Source organism: Myxocyprinus asiaticus, chromosome 47 (assembly GCF_019703515.2).
Source record: "Myxocyprinus asiaticus isolate MX2 ecotype Aquarium Trade chromosome 47, UBuf_Myxa_2, whole genome shotgun sequence".
Taxonomy (NCBI): domain Eukaryota; kingdom Metazoa; phylum Chordata; class Actinopteri; order Cypriniformes; family Catostomidae; genus Myxocyprinus; species Myxocyprinus asiaticus.
The window spans coordinates 23111505-23133226 of record NC_059390.1 but is presented as its reverse complement, the minus strand read 5'-3'; the positions used below and the strand labels follow the sequence as shown (position 1 = coordinate 23133226).

General features: G+C 37.7%; 1 protein-coding gene across 1 annotated transcript in view; it reads left to right on the top strand.

Annotated features, from left to right (window-relative positions):
* Positions 1-21722, top strand: part of LOC127436812 (USP6 N-terminal-like protein) — a 102789-nt gene that overhangs the window by 401 nt on the left and 80666 nt on the right. The window contains exon 2 of the mRNA XM_051691213.1: positions 15321-15406. Coding sequence (XP_051547173.1) covers positions 15403-15406 — 4 coding nt within the window. The 5' untranslated portion in view covers positions 15321-15402. The remainder of the gene's footprint in view (positions 1-15320; positions 15407-21722) is intronic.

Here is a 21722-nt window from a genome sequence, read left to right as displayed (position 1 = left end):
AAGCCAAGCGAGCCAAACGCTCGGCCTCCAGCAGCAGGATTGATGTTGACGGGCTGTTCATAAACTGTTATGACCCGTTCTGATTGGCTGGGACTCAAGGATGCCGAGCGCTGATTGGCCGAGCGTGGTGTCACACATGCTGTCCCAAACGCATCTTAATATTTGGTACATGCATTGATGTGGAGAGCGAGAATTTATTGATTTCATAGCACTTTATAAAGTTTATAATATATTAAACGAATTTATTTACAGTCTGTAATTACGAGCCGTTTTCAGATGTTATTTTAGGCTAGTAGTGCAGTAATTCAATCACAGTGTCTCATGAAATCAAGGCTCCACATTTTTTTTTTTTTTTTAAATTATTGTTATTATTTTTTTTTTTACATTTACCATGGCAATGTAATGGTATACTTTAAAGTACCATGTAGTACTAAAGCATGACATATGAAAATGCGAGGCTAACCATCTGTACCCTGGTAGTTATATCAAAGAACCATGGCTGAACCAGGGTACAACTACAGAACTTTGTTGTAAGGGTTATAATAACACTTTCAGATCCTTTATATACCAACAAGACTGCTAAAAATAAATAATACATTATTTAAGGCCATTCATACCATATGGGTAACTGATGTATCATATAATCTATGTAGTGCAATCATAGCTTAAAGCCACTTTTATGAATCACGCCCTGTTTAAGTCTGTTACATTACTAATTGATCATAATGGACACATTTTGTGGGTTGAGTGCGATATACATGTGTACAGTTCCTCTTTAAAAGATTGTAGGGTGTGTGTGTGTGTGTGTGTGTGTGTGTGTGTGTGTGTGTGTGTGTGTGTGTGTGTGGTTTCATGCTCTCCAGTCTTATTTTGCTGACCTGTGATTTTTCGCATGCACATGTGTGCACCGCTGACCGGACCTCTACATTGCACATCACTGTCCTGTTATCTAACAGAGCTCTCTTCAACATCACACATATTAGACAGTCACAGCCTTCAGTGTGAAATTGTGGACTGGTTTGTAATAAGGAAAGTGGCCAAATTATGAAGGTAAATTAGTAGCAAAACATGAGAGTTTGCATATTTGGTTTGAGAACTTGTACAATAAATATGTGTACTTATAAGTTGTTCAATCGTAAGTTAAATGTGAATTGCCAAGGAGCAACGAAAAGATGTTTTTCAAATTATAAAAAAAAAAATTAAAAAAATGCTGGTATCATTATTAACCCGCTTTGTTTCATTGATGTCTGTTCTTATGAATTTGACACAGTTAAAGAGTGATTTTAACAGCTTCACAGGGTAACATGGTAGCATATATTAACGTGGGACATTGGTTTTAATGGGAACTGGCGATTACACTTGTCAGAGCAGTAAATCACAAATGGAATTATTTTATTTGCAAAATTAAAGCATCATTGGCTGAAATGTCTCAATAATTGGCCCTTAATTTAAATTAATTTATTTATGAAAAATAAAATGTTGATAAAATGATTGATCTCTTTTTATTGGTTCTGTTGGTCTAGTGGTTGTGTGTCCACTAACCATGCATCTGTGTTCAAATCTCCTGTGAACATCTGTAATTTTATTTACATTGTTATAACAGCATCCTTTACTTTTCAAAAGTTATTTGCTAACTACCCATGACACTGCCAAAAGATGATCTTTCAGAACAGCACTTTTTCTTTTTTTTTTTTTTTTTTTGTTTGTTTTTTTTTGTGAAGAGCAAGTACAAATACCAAATTGACCAATGGGTGAGGATAATTGATAAATTTCTTCAGAAACTTAATTCTGTTTGTTTGGCAAAATCTTTTCAGTCTTAAAATTTGTTTGACAGTTTTAAAAAGCCTCTTAACTACATGTGGAAAACGTAGTAAATGTTTTTTTTTATTTTTTTTTTAGTATTTTAAGCATTCTCAGAAAATTCAATAGATTATACTGTAATTGCTGGCTGTCAGATTCAGTTACAATTTTGATTGATTTATTTAAACAAGTTTATAAATTGTGTCTGTGTATGTGTTTTACAAAATTTTCATTAAATCTGTTAAAAATGCATCAAAATCTGCAACAAAGCTACAAATGCATCCTGTCTGACTTGGATTTGAATTTAGGTCACTGAATATACTGCCAGTAGGATTAACCACTGGACCAGCATCCTAGCCCTATATGATCCGTCACTTTGTTGATTTTCAGGTTAATCAAGTCAGTATTCATTATAAAGAAATAAAAGCAATTGAAAGTATATTATTGACACATATCAGCCTATGATGCTTTAATGTTGCAAATAAAATAATTCCACTTGGGATTTACTGCTCTGACAAGTGTAATCGCCAGTTCCCATTCAAACCAATGTCCCACGTTAACATGGGAAACCATGTTACTAGAGATGTGCCAGATATGTGTTTTGTCAGATATCTTCTTGTGAGTTATTGAATACATCTTTAACGTGCGCACCACCAGTGTGTCTTGAGCCGCTTTTCACCCGTTCTGTTTCTGATGAGCTCACTGCACCACATGCAACAACAAACCCAGTACGAGAGAGTCATGAACAAATGACTCTTTTGTACCGAGTCTATTTCATGAATCGCCTGAAAAGAACTTAGGGTTTGGACTCAGGAGATCAGGTTAGCAGTCTGAATCAGATTCACTTTCTCAGCGAATCATCCGTCAGTGTGTTCACAACATGGGAGCACAAACATTTCAGAATAGAACTCCCATTTGTATTTCAGGCTTCTTTATAGTTAAAAGTCCCACACCACTTTATGAGATCCAGCTTTTGACACTAATACAATTGAGGGACTCATACACAACTATTACACAAGGTGCAAACATTCTTTGATGCTCAAGAAGGCAACACACTACTATATGTATGGCTGCAACTAACGATTATTTAGATAATCGACGAACGATTATTCAACTATTTGAGTGATTATCGTTAGCTCTTAACTGATTATTCAGTTTGTGCCTCGAATTAAAATGTTCTATTAAACATGCTTACTAACAATAAAGAGGACAAAATCATCTTTTAAAAATACCTCTAATTGACATCCACTGAATTACAAGGAAAAAAACTAATATTTTTTATTTATTTATTAAGTTTAATTAATTAAAAAATACTATTGTAATCAAGTTTTTGTCTTGTTTTCCATTTAAATGATCTAAAAATCCTTAAAACAAGATACATTTACTTGAGAAGCAATATATAAGATATTTAGACTTGCTTTCAGAGAATGTGTCTTGAATATAAGTGTATTTTGTATATAAGTGTATTTTTTCACTTGTTCATACTTGCCAGTGCAGCAAAGAAAAAATATTCTCATATACAAGATATTTTCTAAAAGAAAGTCTAAATATCTTATATGATGATTCTCATGTAAATGTACAGTGCATCCGGAAAGTATTCACAGCGCTTCACTTTTTCCACATTTTGTTATGTTACAGCTTTATTCCAAAATGGGTTAAATTCATTATTTTCCTCAAAATTCTTCAAACAATACCCCATAATGACAACGTGAAAGAAGTTTGTTTGAAATCTTTGCAAATTTATTAAAAATAAAAAAACAAAAAAAATCACATGTACATAAGTATTCACAGCCTTTGCCGTGACACTCAAAATTGAGCTCAGGTGCATCCTGTTTCCACTGATCATCCTTGAGATGTTTCTACAACTTGATTGGAGTCCACCTGTGGTAAATTCAGTTGATTGGACATGATTTGGAAAGGCACACACCTGTCTATATAAGGTCCCACAGTTAACAGTGCATGTCAGAGCACAAACCAAGCCATGAAGTCCAAGGAATTGTCTGTAGACCTCCGAGACAGGATTGTATCGAGGCACAGATCTGGGGAAGGGTACAGAAAAATTTCTGCAGCATTGAAGGTCCCAATGAGCACAGTGGCCTCCATCATCCGTAAATGGAAGAAGTTTGGAACCACCAGGACTCTTCCTAGAGCTGGCTGCCTGGCCAAACTGAGCGATCGGGGGAGAAGGGCCTTAGTCAGGGAGGTGACCAAGAACTCAATGGTCACTCTGACAGAGCTCCAGCATTTCTCTGTGGAGAGAGGAGAATCTTCCAGAAGAACAACCATCTCTGCAGCACTCCACCAATCAGGCCTGTATGATAGAGTGGCCAGACGGAAGCCATTCCTCAGTAAAAGGCACATGACAGCCCGCCTGGAGTTTGCCAAAAGGCACCTGAAGGACTCTCAGACCATGAGAAACAAAGATTGAACTCTTTGGCCTGAATGGCAAGCATCATGTCTGGAGATAACCAGACACCGCTCATCACCTGGCCAATACCATCCCTACAGTGAAGCATGGTGGTGGCAGCATCATGCTGTGGGGATGTTTTTCAGCAGCAGGAACTGGGAGACTAGTCCGGATCGAGGTAAAGATGAATGCAGCAATGTACAGAGACATCCTTGATGAAAACCTGCTCTGGACCTCAGACTGGGGCGAAGGTTCATCTTCTAACAGGACCACGACCCTAAGCACACAGCCAAGATAACAAAGGAGTGGCTCCGGGACAACTCTGTGAATGTCCTTGAGTGGCCCAGCCAGAGCCCAGACTTGAACCCGATTGAACATCTCTGGAGAGATCTGAAAATGGCTGTGGACCGACGCTCCCCATTCAACCTGATGGAGCTTGAGAGGTCCTGCAAAGAAGAATGGGAGAAACTGCCCAAAAATAGGTGTGCCAAGCTTGTAGCATCATACTCAAAAAGACTTGAGGCTGTAATTGGTGCCAAAGGTGCTTCAACAAAGTATTGAGCAAAGGCTGTGAATACTTATGTACATGTGATTTGTTTCGTTTTTTATTTTTAATACATTTGCAAAGATTTCAAACAAACTTCTTTCACATTGTCATTATGGGGTATTGTTTGTAGAATTTTGAGGAAAATAATGAATTTAATCAATTTTGGAATAAGGCTGTAACATAACAAAATGTGGAAAAAGTGAAGCGCTGTGAATACTTTCCGGATGCACTGTATCTTGTTATAAATTGGCTATTTTTAGATATTTTTAAATATTGTATTCAACATTCTCCAATAAATTTTTTCTTCTTCTGCAGTATAGCTCCTAAAGTAAATGTACGTTGTTTTAAGGGAGTTTTAGATATTATTTTGGAAAACAGGCCAAAAAAGACTAATCAAAAACGTATTTTTTAGCATTGTATAATGGGCTAAGACTACACTCTCTCACCTTTCTGTTCACTTCGATCTTTTATTAACTCACAAAAAAACAAACCCTCTCTTCTTAATAGAGCTGAATATCATAGATTTTATTCACAATAAGATACACACCATGACACATACAGTATATTATGATTCAATATGTCGCAAGCCATCACGTTATAATCTAGCTGCAGCAAACACGCACAAGTGACAAGCGTACCCACACTAGAGTGTGGATCAGCTGAGTGCAGTTTTAATCTCTCCCCTTTCACGCGACTCATAGAAGCGGCGCTGATTGCTCAGAGAAATGCCATTTTCTGAGTTTATGACCCAATTGCTTATTATTTGAACTTTAATAAAGGATGAATTAAAGATATAACGTCAGGTTGTTTGCTTTTTAGATGCTCTGACATGCACGTTTTACTTCAGCGGAATGCCAGATCCGGCTCTCTTTATTTCACGATGACAGAGCTTCTGTATTTACTTATTTTGTATTTTTGCATTATAATTCCCTCATACTTTGCGATCTACATCACCTGAAGCTGTTTGGAAAGTTTAGAGTACATCTGGACTGTGAGCTGTGTAATTCTTCCTCTCCTAAGTCAGGTGCGAACTGCAGTGTTGCTCTCGTGCGTCATCATTAGAATTTCATGTGATCTAATGTTACTTTAAATGAGATCAAACGACTGTTCGACTAATAACGTCGACTAATCGTTTCAGCCCTAACTATATGCATACTATACTTTATGTAAATATCTGTTTATGTAGATTCTGAAGGGCAGTGCTAAATAAAAAATAAAAAAAAATAGTTTATCTCTTATATTTGTATAAATTATGAAAGTAGTGTGAACATTGCATTCCCCTTTTGTCTCATCAAACTTATCTTCTCAAATATATATACTGTTTATTAAACCTCAGATTAATGAGTTATCAGCTGGGTTCCTTCTGCTTTCTATCTTGTTTCTGAACAACAATCTAAATCGAGCAATTGAATGATTTGGCGACTAAAACAGACATTTGGCTCCTTAATGTTTTGGTTAAGGAGCCAATGGCTCCCAAGTCATTTTATTTATTTTATTTTTTTTTAGTCTGGAGCCCTGCAAGTGAGTTTTGCTACAGGTTTTTCTCAAAAGTAGTTGCAAAAGTCAAGGCGTGAAGATTTAAAGTTGCAGTGTCAGATTTATAAGTGTTGATTTGTGGTTGTACTGCAAAAATGAATTAAAGTACAAAAGTTAATGTGTAATACAAGTTTTTTTTTTACAAGTAATTTTACACATTTGTGACTACTTGTCTGCAATTGTGAATTCAGAACACAAGCTTTGAATAATTGTCTGTGAGTGCAGATTGCAACATTCAACTTCTAATTTTTATTTTACAAGTTTTCACATCTGTGCTGACGAGTACATATATTTATCATACAAGTTCTCAAATCCAAATATACAAACTCTCAAGTTTTGCTACTGATTTACCTTCATACCAAATGGCCTTATAAGATTCTGTTACTATTCAGTGATCAAAAGCACTCGAAACCACTAGACCTTCACAAAAGCATTCCTGATGCCTTTATTTTACAGCAAACTGGTGTGAATGAAATAAGAGGCAATAAAATAGCTGCCACACACACACATGTCTGATGGATGACATCAGCAGGAAATGTACAGGGGATCCGGGCAGCAGAAGAGAAACTGATGGGGAACTGAACTGGTTTAGCCCACAGATAAGGAAAGATAACTTCCTGTGTGCCTGCGTATGTGGGAGGATGTGTATCATGGCAACAAAGTGGAGCAAAGCTTCATAGCTGGCACAGTAGACAGTTCTCTAGTGGGCTCTGGTGTAGGAAGCACTTATTACTTTTGTGAAACTCTTCCCCAACTAAGCAACACACACACTTGTCTCGTTGTTTGACATATGCATTGCATGCAAGCAAAATCACACTGGCTAACAAGGCTGGGTGATATTGCTGAAAAGTATCTCTTTTTTCAACCTTGTAATACTATGCAATATGCATATCAATATATAGTTATTTGCTCTGAAATGGCTTTAAAGGATGTCAGTCAGAAAAATAAAATAAAAAATAATAACCAACTAAACAGCCATTGTTACCAGGTAGATTTTAAAAGTTTAATTCAAGAAGTAAAATACAGTAAAAATCTAGATAAAAAATAACCACAGGGCTCCAGACTGCGACTAAAACAGTCGCAAATTCGACCAAAAATAATTGATTGCGACAATAATTGAACATCTAGTCGCCACTGGCGACAGTCGGGTTGTGTGCGTTCTTATGCGGTTTCGTCAGATATTATCTTGTGAGTTATTGAATACATCTTTAGAGCACGCACCAGTGTGTCTCGCGCCACTTTTCACCTGTTCTGTTTCTGACGAGCTCGCTGCACCGCACACAACAACAAACCCAGTGCGAAAGAGTCGTGAAAAAATGACTCTTTTAAACGGGGTCTTTTTCATGAATCACCCGAAAAGAACTGAGGGTTTGAACTCAGGAGCTCAGGTTAGCAGTTTGAATCAGATTCACTTTCTTAGCGAATCAGCCGTCAGTGTCCTCACATCTGGGTGTGCAGACATTTCAAAATAAGAGTCCCATGTGTATTTCGGGCTTCTTTATAATTAAAAGTCCCGTATTGTGTACCACTTTTTTTTTTCTCCTTCTGTTAATTATTGATTGGGATTGGAGAAGCACAAGAAACTGCATCTGGAATTTCTTTCAATTTGCACTCTTGTAGTCTCTGTGTCTTGGCCATCCAGTATCCATAAAGAAAGACTAAGGCAATATTAAAAAAAAAAAAAAAAAAAAATATATATATATATATATATATATATATATATATATATACAGTACTGTGCAAAAAAGTTTTAGGCACTTGTAAAAAATGTTGCATAATGAGGATGTCTTCAAAAATAATGCCATAAACAGTTTTCATTTATCAATTGTCTTCATAAAAAGTCCAGTAAACATACAAAAAGCTAAATCAATATTTGGTGTGGCCACCTTTGCCTTCAAAACAGCACCAATTCTGCTAGGTCACCTGGACACAGTTTATCTTGGTTGTTGGCAGATAGGATGTTCCAAGCTTCTTGGAGAATTCCCCACAGTTCTTCTATCTATTTCTATCTATTTGTCTCAGTTGCTTCTGTCTCTTCATGTAATCCCAGACTGACTTGATGTTGAGATCCAGGCTCTGTGGGGGCCAAGATATCTGTTGCAGGACATCTTGTTCTTCTTCAATTCAGTTCTATTTGCAAAGGCAATGTTGAAATCTAAAATTGATATTTCCTACTGATAAACTAAAGGCAGAATATATCAAATATATATTTGTGAAAAATATAATGCGCCTAAGACTTCTGCACAGTACTGTGTGTGATATATATATATATATATATATATATATATATATATATATATATATATATATATATATATATATATATATATATGAAATCAAGCTTTTGACACTTAGGACAATTGAGGGACTTTTACAGAACTATTACACAAGGTGCAAACATTCATTGATGCTCAAGAAGACAACATACTACTATATGCATACTATATGTAATTATCTGTAATGTAGATTCTGAAGGGCAGTACTAAATAAAAAAAAATCTTTTATCTCTTATATTTTTAATTCTCATAATAAATTACGAAAGGGGTGTGAACATTTGAGACAAAAGGGAATGCAAACTTATCTTCTCAACTATATATACTGTTTATTAAACCTCAGATTAATGGGTTATCAGCTGTCTTCCTGTTTTCTGCTTTCTATCTTGTTTCTGAACAGCAATCTAAATCTAGCAGTTCTGTGATTTGGCAACTAAAAACAGCCATTTGGCTCCTTAATGTTTCAGCTTAGGAGCCAATGGCTACTACCTCATTTTTTTAGTCTGGAGCCCTGAATCAGTATGTGCTTTCCAAACTGTTTTAATGTTCACTTAAAGTTGAAGAGGAACCATGAAATTGAATACATTTGACTATAAACAGTATATATCAATTTAACAAAACTTATCTTTTAAAACAAACAGCAGTATTTTCCTACTTGGGCTATATTTATTTAATCACTTTAATTTATATGCACAAAATATCACAATACAAATATATAAATGCAAAAAGCAAAATTTACCTACTGATATTTATTTAATATTCTGTTTTATTTTAGATGTACTAAAACCACTATATATATGTACATATATATATATATATATATATATATATATATATATATATATATATATATATACAAAGTTGTGCTCAAAAGTTTGCATACACTGGCAGAAATTGTGAAATTTTGGCATTGATTTTGAAAATATGACCGATCATGCAAAACGAAACGGTCTTTTATTGAAGGATAGTGATCATATGAAGCCATTTATCATCACATAGTTGTTTGGCTCCTTTTTAAATCATAATGATAACAGAAATCACCCAAATGGCCCTGATCAAAAGTTTACATACCCTTGAATGTCTGGCCTTGTTATAGACACACAAGGTGACACACACAGGTTTAAATGGCAATTAAAGGTTAATTTCCCACACCTGTGGCTTTTTAAATTGCAATTAGTGTCTGTGTATAAATAGTCAATGAGTTTGTTAGCTCTCACGTGGATGCACTGAACAGGCTAGATACTGAGCCATGGGGAGCAGAAAAGAACTGTCAAAAGACCTGTGAAACAAGGTAATGGAACTTTATAAAGATGGAAAAGGATATAAAAAGATATCCAAAGCCTTGAAAATGCCAGTCAGTACTGTTCAATCACTTATTAAGAAGTGGAAAATTCGGGGATCTCTTGATACCAAGCCAAGGTCAGGTAGACCAAGAAAGATTTCAGCCACAACTGCCAGAAGAATTTTTCGGGATACAAAGAAAAACTCACAGGTAACCTCAGGAGAAATACAGGCTGCTCTGGAAAAAGATGGTGTGGTTGCAATTTAAAAAGCCACAGGTGGGGGAAATTAACCTTTATTTGCCATTTAAGCCTGTGTGTGTCACCTTTTGTGTCTGTAACAAGGCCAGACATTCAAGAGTATGTAAACTTTTGATCAGGGCCATTTGGGTGATTTCTGTTATCATTATGATTTAAAAAGGATCCAAACAACTATGTGAAAATAAATGGCTTCATATGATCACTATCCTTCAATAAAAGACAGGTTTGTTTTTGCATGAACAGTCATATTTTCAAAATCAATGCCAAAATTTCACAATTTCTGCCAGGGTATGCACATTTTGAGCACAACTGTGTGTGTGTGTATATATATAGATATAGATATATTAGTACTCTGCAAAAGTCTTAGGCACATAAGGTGTTTCACATAAGCATTTGTCTTAAGATGGTTATATATCTTCAGCTTTAGTGTGTCAATAGGAAATATACATTTTAAACATTCCTTTTGCAAATAGAATGGAATAGATGAACAGGGAGCTCTGCAACAGATGTCATGGACCCCATAAAGCCCCCCACTGAACAGCAAGTCAGTCTGGGATTACATGATGAGACAGCCTAAATAGATTCAAGAACTGTGGCGAATTCTCCACAAAGCTTGGAACATCCTATCTGCCAACAACCAAGAAAAACTGTGTCCAGGTGACCTAGGAGAATTCGTGTTTTGAAGGCAAATGTGGTCACACCGAATACTGATTTAGCTTTTTTTTTTATGTTTACTGGATTTTGTATGATGTTAATTGATAAATGAAAGCTTTTTATGGCATTATTTTTGAAGACATCCTCATTATGCAATTTTTTTTTTTTTTTTACAAGTGCCTAAAACTTTTGCACAGTACTGTGTGTGTGTGTGTGTATGTGTATATATATATAATTATAATAATAATTATAATTATAATTATAATAATATTTATTTATCACACATTATACATTTGCACATATACAGTGAAATTCTTTTTTTCACATATCCCAGCTAAGCTGGGGTCAGAGTGCAGGGTCACTCTGTATGTATATATATATATATATATATATATATATATATATATAAAATATGCAAACAGCAATATTTACCCTTATTATATTTACTGAATAGTTTTCACCAATATCACAATGCATATCTGTAAAAACAATCAGCAATATGTGCCTACTTGTATGAATTTAATCTTTTTAATTTAGATGTACTAATATCACAATGCATACAGTGGCTGTAAATGCAAACAGAATGATTTACCTATTTATATTTTTATTCATTTTCTTTATATGCACTAATATCACAAAATGTATCTATAAATGCAATATCTGTTATATATAAATATAACAGCATCATTTACCTACTTAGATTAATTAAACAATTTTCAGTTATATGAAAAATTCACTTTATTGTTGTGTAGCAATGATCCAATGTATTTCTGTCTCTAGTGAGGCATGTAATGTGGTGTTTGTATTTGGGCAGTTCACGTGTGAGATTTGCTTTATTAAAATCCCCAGGAATAATAATAACTGAGTCCGGGTATTGTTGTTCTGTGTCCGTGATTTGATCAGCCAGCTGTTGCAGCACTGTGTTCAAACACACATTTGGCGCGATATACACACTCACCAGAATAAACGAGGAAATCTCCTGCGGCGAGTAGAAAGACTTACAGTTAATAAAGAGCACTTCCACATTATGACAGCACATCTTCTTTAACGTTGTTACATCTGTACACCAACTTTCATTGATATAAAAGCATGTTCCATCGCTTCACGTTTTCCCCGTTAACTCCACGATGCGATCCTCTCTGAACAGCCCGGCAGATGTAACGCACTGTCCGGAATGGCTTCACTCAGCCAGGTTTCTGTGAAGCACAAGGCAGCAGAGGTTGAAAAGTCCTTGTTTGTACGGGTGAGGAGATGTAGTTCGTCCGTTTTGTTAGGAAGAGAGCGGAGAATTGCTAGATGAATCGAAATGATGATCACTATTCGAAAGCCTCACTGTCGGAGCAGCGCGCCAGCTCGCTTCCCTCGCCTGCATCTCATAGCGTGCTTGAACAACACAGCTGCGCCTCTGATTAAAATGTCCAGCAAAACGTCTGAATAATCCAAAACCGGGAAAAGATTGTCTGGTATATGCTGCCGAATGTTCAGCAGTTCGTCTCTGGTAAAACTGATTGGAAAAAAATCACTAAACGCAGGACAAACAAACAAAAACAACAAAAGAATTGGAGAGCTCCACACCGAGGCTGCTATCCGCTGCATATGACGATTTCTAATATCAGTTTCAATACAACAACAAAATACTAGCCAGTTATTTGAGTAAACATTGTTTCAAGTTCTCAAGTAATTATTCAAGACAAGTAAACAGTCAGTACAAACAACTGAACAAATTAAGGAATATAATGAATGAAAATAACAGAACAAAGATATAAATTAAGAAAACAGTCGTGAACTTTTTAACAGTAGTATTAAGTATTAAAGTAAACATTCAGAAATTGGGAAAAAAAAAAAATTTAATTACTGGTCTTCACGGTATGATTCTAATGCGTGTTTTTATTTTTTTATTTTTATTTTTTTTAAAGCTACATAAGTTGTTTTCTTGTTGTTGTTGTTATACATACTAGACAGTGGCATGTCTGTTAGGTTGCATTTACACCTCGAGTCAGATATTTTGATATAATACTGCTTTTTGTCCTGCTGTTTACGTTCACTTTAGACATAAATGACTGTTTAGATTAATACCTCACCGAGGTATATAGTCAACAAGATAATATTGAATAAAATATATTGTATTATAAACTGCAGTAGGGATGCCCCAAACATTTAAACACACAGTGTTAAAGGTCTCCACATTCCTGAGCTCCAGCCATGGCACTGAAGAGCTGCCCAGTACTGGTACTGATACCCACTGGCAGAGAGAGTTTGTTTGGTTTGAAACAAGGCAGTCGGCCCACACACACACACACACACACACACACACACACACACGCACACACATACACTCACTCACACACAGATATTCAGATGTTAATGCAAGTGTAATGTGCCTGGGAGATGCAGTTGTGCTGTATCCACTAGTTTAACTTGACTCTCACATGGTTGTTCATCTTTGCAGCATGCTATTCAAAGCCCAGAGCCGAACATGTGAACATATGGCCACAGTAATCCCAGCATTAAGACGGTCTTGTCAAGAGTTCTCACTCTTTCTCTGTGTGTCTCTTTCTTGCCCACCTACCTGCTTTCTTGCTGTCTCTTTGACTTTTATGTGATCTGAAAGGAATAGGTGAACTATTCCTTGAACTAAATGTTTACTCATCCCACAAGCATGCGAAAGGGAGAGATCTCATTCCCATCTCGGTCAATCCTTATCATTTCCTGTCACCTCCACCCGGTCGGCATCATCTTATTACAGTGATTAACTCTCTCTGACTGCCGTCTACCGCTTTCACATTAGTATCATCCACACACACACACACACACACACACGTACACACAATGAAAGTGATCATTACTGTAGTGAATGGTGACTGTTGGAGGCAAGGGTGGTGTGGAAGTAGAGTGGTTATTAGTCGTTCTATATGAATGCGTGAGAGGGGTAAAATAAGAAAAGGCAGGAAGGGTGAGTGTAGCTGTTAAACATCATTATGTTTGTGTGGGGGCAGTGTGGGGCGCTTAGCTTTCATGATGCATTTTTTAATAGACCATTTTTTTAAAAATCTGTTACATTATTTTAGCTTATAATGTCTCAATGCAAGTACATTTAAGGACAGGAAGTAATATTTTGCCTGAAGACTGCAGACTAAAATAGTGGACAATTCTGCTTGAAATGTTGTGTTCGTACTTAATCAAATTTAAGCTGCATCTGGGAGAAACAGTACCATTTTTTTACATACGTTTTTAAGCGAGGCTTGAGTGCCTGAATACTTTTGGGTCCAATGTATATAATAAGGGTGTGGTTGTCACTTACCTAGTTAGACATAGACTTCTTAGTTGCAATACAATATCATCTTGGCTGCACACCAAAATGCAGAGGCTCACAACATAAACACACACACACACAAAAAACAAAAACAATTCCAACTAAAATATCATGATTGTTACTCCTTGAAAGTATTAGTTCACCAAAAAATGAAAATTCTCTCATCATTTACTCACCTTCATGCCATCCCAGATGTGTATGACTTTCTTTCGTCTGCAGAACATAAAGATTTTTAGAAGAATATTTCAGCTCTGTTGGTTCACACAATGCAAGTGAATGGTGACCGGAACTTTGAAGCTCCAAAAAGCACACAAAGGCAACATAAAAGTAATCCATACGACTCGTGTGGCTTAATCCATGTCTTCGAAGCAACATGATAGGTGTGGGTGAGAAACAGGTCAATATTTAAGTCCTGTTTTACTATAAATCTCCACATTTGACCAGCCTATGTGGCAATATGCACAAAGAATGTGAATCACCAAAAAAACAATAGAAAAAAATGTGAAAGTGGAGATTTTTAGTAAAACGGGACTTAAATATTAATCTGTTTCTCACCCACACCTATCATGTCACTTCTGACGACATGGATTAAACCACTGGAATCGTATGGATTACTTTTATGCTGACTTTATGTGCTTTTTGGATCTTCAAATTTCTGGCCACCATTCACTTGCATCGTATGGACCCACAGAGCTGAAATATTCTTCTAAAAATATTCATTTGTGTTCTGCAGAAGTAAAAGTCTTACACGTTTGGGATGGCCTGAATGTGAGTAAATGATAAGAGAATGTTCACTTTTGGGTGAACTATCCCTTTAAGAGCTGTATCACTATGTGATACTGTTTCAGATGATCTCATGAAACTCTAGATGCTAAAAATGGTTCCAAGTTTTTATGATGCAGTAATTATATACTGTAGTAAATTGACTCAACTAGGCTGATAAATGAAACTGAACCCCAGTTTAGTGACATTACTTTTTAATGGATTTCTACTTCAACATTATGTTTACAATTCATGGATCACGTCTCTTTTGAGTGGTGGAATGTTATCTCTGCTCTTTGTCAGAGATAACACACTTCAGCTCATTTGGCTGGCTGACTGGAATGCTGTGGCTTACATTTGCAGTAGATTTTTCTGTTGCTTTCCCGAGGATCAGTTAATCAGTTATATATATATATATATGAGCATGTACAGTGGCTTGTCTTAGGTGATGCTGTTCATTTAGTATGTATCTGTTGATTGTGTCCAGGTCATGAGTGCTTTGAGGAGAATAGCTGTTGAGAAGTACCTCACCTGGAGCACACACCCCTGCCATCACCCAGCATCACAGTATGAGTGAGTACATACAAACTGTTGATAGGGAGTAACTAAGCATAGTGACACTTACCTATTTGTAAAGGTACAGTATTTTAGGTGTTTTCATAATATATTTTATAAAATAATATTTAATCATACTAACAAAAACTGAAACATTGTTTTGCAAAAAATATCTGAATTTATTTCTGAGATTTTCATTGAATTAAGCATGCAATACAATGAGGTGATGTGACAACGTAGCTTACTACTCTCTCAAACTTTATCTGTGCATTGTGTGTTTTACATACTACTTTAAAAACCATTAGGCAGTATACAGTATACACTGCGCACTATGCAATAAGCAGTACACTAGTATTCAGTTCCGAACTGCGACACTTTGAAACGTGCCCGCATTATTTGTTATATCTGCAGAAACACGGCTCTGCAAATCTGATTTAAAATCTGCTTGAGCTCAATACAATCTAGTTAAAGAACTGCCCAGATTCACATCAGATCAACTCAGATCCCTCAGTAAGTTCCTTTAAGAATGAGGGTTTATGGGAGTTTGACGTGTAATCTCACAGATGGTGTGTTTTAGAACAGGAGTGTATTTAAGTGTGTGCGGTTGCTGTGGTGACTGTGGGCCAGTTGGATTGGTCAGCTGCTGTAGAGGGAGGGTTGAGTTGAGAGATTTAACTGGATTACACTGCGCGACCCCTGTGGAGTCCACACCAAACCAGTAAACAACAGTGATAGTGCAACATTTTCTCTAGCTCACTTGATTCTTTTCAAAACGGTGAATGATAGTGATCTTATGGTCATTGAACCTTAGCTGCTTCTACTTCGACTGCATGTTACTATAGGTCAAGTCTAGGGACAACACACAGAAATATTACATTTTGAGTAGATTTTGTACATTATGAATGCTTAAAAGCTTTGCAAAAGAAAAAAAAAATTAAATGAGACGAAGACACGTGTCATATCATGAACTGGAAAAAGCTGATTTATTCTACAGAAGGCTGGTCCCCCTTCATGGTGGCTGCAGTGCTGAGATCACATCACTAGCTGAATACTGCACACTTTATCTTTGTAAGACCAGAGACTTTTTAGCAGAGACAGAGCACTTCTATTTAAATGAATGGGAGATATTAGAACGCCCAATAGATGTTAAAAAGCAAATCCCACCTTACAGGAAAAGAGCCAATCAGCTTTTAGAAAGAAATATCGCCTGTCAATCAACTCGAGAATGTGCAGGCACATTAGCTGAACCAGCCTGAAAAATTTTGTTTTTTAGTTAGGGTTTTAGTTAGTTGGAGATTTCGGTCTTTCCCCATTTAAGTAGACAGGAACTGCACTTTCATGCCACTTGTTTACATGGAAAAATAGCTGCCCAGACTGCCCGGGAGCATTTCAAAGATGGCCGCCATGTGGACTGACTTCCCTTGAAAAAGGGGGTGTTGTACTTTTAACAATAACTTAAACAGGTAGTTCAAGTCAGGAGTCACCAGTGTTATAAAAAATGGTCAGATTGAAGTTGATGAAATTAATTAAAAATGGCAACAGTTAAAATCCTGAGAAGGGACCTGGCTGCTAAACCAGTTATGTATTTTACTTGAAGATAATAATGTGTATGAAAAGATAGACCTGTAGACCTAATTTTGAATATTTTATTTTATGTACAATAATACATACATATATTAATACAATTGACTCATTCGCGAAGGCAGAGAAAATGCAGTATATTTCAGATGGAACTCTGTATAATGATCAAGTTGTGCATTGTGATGCAGCAAAACTAGATCGGCCCAACATTGTGTGTTATCACTGTTTACCGCTTCGTTGATTACAAACAGGCGCGATAGTTTAATCCCATCACCATTTGTGTGTCAAATGAACAAGATTATAAAGGTTTCACTCAGCAGAACAACTTTAACAGAAGTTCAACAAATATGCAAGAACATGCTTCCTTCCCTGTTAAACAATTCAGCTTAACCAGCATGCAATTCTAATGCTGGTTAGTGCTGGTTTGGTGCTGGTCTAGCTGGTGGACCATGGCCATGCTTTTCACCAGCAGAACCCAGCTGGTGAAGTTGGTTGACCAACATGGTCTTTCATGTGAAGCTGGTTTAGCTATTTAAAAAGCCTGGTACGGTCACCAGCACAACAGCATGCTATGCTGGGAGACCAGCACACAAAACATTTAAGCTGGTGACCAGCAATGCTTAGCAGGGTTTACTGTGTGAATAGTGAGACTCAGTTCACAGTGTGCCCACACTTAACTCTACAGGCCCTGAAATTAAAGGTGAAATGTGTTTCAATTCTACGCAAGTAGCCTCACCAAACAGATTAGCAAAAATATTTATTTCCAAACAGGTTTCCTGAACAATCTTGCTGTGTAAAATCACATACTCTAAGAATATGTACTGTATTTAATGAAAGACTTCTCGGCTGGTAATAAACTATGTTCTTTAAATATGCAGGTGAGTAGTATAAATAGACCATTTTATAATGATATTCATTGGTTTGGGAAGTGACGTCTTTGTTCCTAGAACATTTCTGGTTAGTTGTCGATCTCATTTAAAACAACAGCGGGAGGTGCTTCATTCATAGTGACTCGTAGTGGTAACATTAACATGATTATCGTAAAATGTCGACATTAAAATCTGGGCCCTGTCGTTCAGTGGCTGGATGCTCCCTGGAATCCTGGTACTAATGAAAATAAAAGTTTTTATATTTCTGAAAAAAGGAAAATAAAATCACAAATTGACACATGGACATGGACAGCAGTTCAGCAAAACGGCTGGATATGTGCAGTACAAACAACTGTAGGATATGTAGTGCACATTTTATCTCTGGTAGGTGAACGAAATCTTTGCCAACTAATTGTAAGTTTGATTGAAAGAGTCTAGCTGTCTAGTTAAGTCAGAGCATTTCATTACAGGCTCTAAAAGTGACCTTATACTGTAGATTGCTCCATGTGACAATGTTCGTGTTTCTGGGCAATGGAGGAGTCAGTGAACAGTTAATGTGAGTATTTTTATTACTGCTTCAGCGTCACACAAAAGTTAAATAAAAAGGCTCTTAGTGGCCAAATATTTATACACAAACAAGTCGATGAGAGTTCAGTCTATGATAGCAGACACATGCAGCCAACTCTCTCTGCTGTCTGATGCATCTGTCAGCCTTTTTAGGTCTCCCTCCACCATTACTATAACAAGACCCAGGTGTTAGAGATAATGACACCCCAGGTGACGAGCCTTACCGTTCTCCCTCTCCCGCAGACAGATACACGACCACGCCCTCATCCCCACATACCCCCACCGCCCAACTCAACTCAGGCCGGGGCAGCATCCGGCCTGCCAACCCCCCCCCCCCCATTTTTGGAGAGAAAGTCAGCCACAGCCATCTGAGCCCACGGCCTGTGGATCACCTCAAATTTAAACGGCTGAAGTGCCAGGTACCAACAGGTGATCCGAGCGTTGGAATCTTTCATGCGGTAGAGCCATTGGAGTGGGGCGTGATCTGAGCAGAGGGTGAAGGCCCGCCCCAACAAGTAGTAGCGGAGGGTGAGGACAGCCCACTTGATCGCAAGACACTCCTTTTCGATGGTGCTGTACTTCGTCTCCCTCTAGGAGAAGTTGTTTATCTTTTGACTCGGCAGGTGTAAATGCGTCTTGTTTTTCAACCTGCCCCTAATTGACTGGCAGTACTAAGATAGTCAGCATTTGAATGATATTAAACAGTACTACTGATGTTTATTTAGTTATTCATTTTATTTTTATTTATTCTTTATTTAAATGGTCAGCAATTGACTGATACTGAAAATACAGTACTGATGTTTATTTAGCTATTTATTTTATTTTTATTTATTCTTTATTTTAATGGTCAGCCATTGACTGATACTAAACATACAGTATTGATTTTTATTTAGTTATTTATTTTTATTTTTATTTATTCTTTATTTAAATGGTCAGCAACCGACTGATACTAAACATACAGTACTGATGTTTATTTAGCTATTTATTGTATTTGTGTTTATTCTTTATTTTCTCAGTGTTCATTTCTAGAATTTGTTGACAATGTATAATAATTATGTCAAATATTCTTTGATAAAAATATTTGTTTAAGAAAGCAGCCTTCTGAGTACCTTTGCATAGTCATATCGGTGCAAAATTGGGGCACAATCCACATAGACAAGGTCTGTTTTCATTCCAGCTCAAAAATTAACTATATATCGGCCACCATATTGGTAATCGGTGAATTTTTCCCCTCTAAAATCGGTATCGGTCTCAAAAATCCCATATCGGTTGGGCTCTAGTAGCATTGTAATTCCTTTGCTATTGTTTATGTCTTAGGAATGGTCTATAGATTTCGGACATACTTCATTTGGGAATGTGAGCATTGTCTCGTAACCTGAATGTATGGTGTAGTAACCATGAAAACAATGTACCGGTACTTTGGTTTTCTGAAACAAGTACAATGTAATCACAAGGAACAACTTATAAAGCATTATGAGGCATTATGTGATAGTTATGAATGTGCACTTCAAAATCTCGCCAGAACAGTAGGTCATACAGTTTTTCTCACCTACTGTTTTTTAAATACTGGCATATAGTAGGGAAGTATGGATATTCGGATGCAGCTTCTGCCTTATAGCCTTGATCCCATCGTTCAGTGTTACATTTACATTTTACATTTATTCATTTGGCAGACACTTTTATCCAAAGCGACTTACAAAAGAGGAAAACATAAGTGAATCATCTTAAGGAGACAGTGGAATGAAAAGTGCTGTATTACAAAGTTTCACTAGCATCATAATAGTATTCAAAACAGAATAAAGTGCAACAGGAAATATATATATATATATTTTTTTTTTTTTTTTTTTTTTCAGACAAGATCAACCATTGGTTGAACCAGAAAATATGTAATGCCAACTGCATGGCTTGATCATTTGCCTACTCAGAAACTAAGAGAAAAGTAAGCTAAGAAAATGTATCAGAATATAATATTTGTTAGTGAGCATCTGATTAAAGATGTGACCTTTAATTACACAATCTGGCAGTCTAGTAATACTGTCACAAAAGCATACACATTTTCCCCTTGTACTTTGTGACTCCACCCACGTACATGAGAAAACATTACAAATTCCTGACAGCACCTTTCCATTACATAACCATTTCCCTTACTTTTTCCTGTACATTTGTGATTCGTTGTTAACATTACATCAAACCCTCAACAAGTCTGGGAATGAATCGTTAAGGTCTATTTGTGTTTTATTTCAAGTTTGTTGCAAGTTTTACATCTCTCTCTCTCTCTCTCTCTCTCTCTCTCCCCTCTCTCTCTCTACACCTCTCCACCTTCTTTTTGCATGTTTTCGTCTCTTGTTCTCTCATCTAATGTTCAACTTGTCTTGATTCTTTGATCTTTAACATCAAGCAGGACAGAAATAGAGAAATCCTTGAGGCATGGCCTGGTGAGACAGGGCATGGAGCATGGCCTGGAGCTTGGAGCCCGGAGAGTAGGCGAAGGCTCGAAGGGCCAGGGTGGAGCCAGAGGGCTCGGAGGGCCAAGGCAGGGTCACTTGACGTAGCACGATGAGGTAGAAATGACAGCATGGCGTAACGTGGCTGCTGAGGCTTGCAACGCTGGCTCTGAGACGGACAAGGGTTGCAACGCTGGCTCTGGGACAGACGAGGCTTGCAGCGATGGCTCGTTGGTTGTGGCAGGCGTGGGCATTGGCCGTGGCAGGCGTTGGCTCGTGCAGCAGAGGCGGGCGTGGGCGCTGGCTCGTGCAGCAGAGGCGGGCGTGGGCGCTGGCTCGTGCAGCAGAGGCGGGCGTGGGCGCTGGCTCGTGCAGCAGAGGCGGGCCTGGACCATGGAGCAGAGGCGGGCTTGTGACATGGGATGGAACAGACTGAAGCTTGGCTGTGACATGGCATGGAGCAGATTGAGGCTTGGCTGAGACAGGGTATGGAGCAGACTCAGGCATGGCTGTGACATGGCATGGAGCAGGCCGAGGCGTGGCTGTGACATGGCATGGAGCAGGCCGAGGCGTGGCTGTGACATGGCATGGAGCAGGCCGAGGCGTGGCTGTGACATGGCATGGAGCAGGCCGAGGCGTGGCTGTGACATGGCATGGAGCAGGCCGAGGCGTGGCTGTGACATGGCATGGAGCAGACGGGGGACCCTGGCTCGGCGGCCATGACGGGCCATGACGGGGGACCCCTGGCTCGGCGGCCATGACAGTGGACGGCTCTGACATGGCAGTCACTCTAGGAGTGCATAGTTCCTCCTCAGCCACTCCCACAGTGAAAGATGAACCGCTCAATTGTAGGGCTAAATCAATGAACTGAGC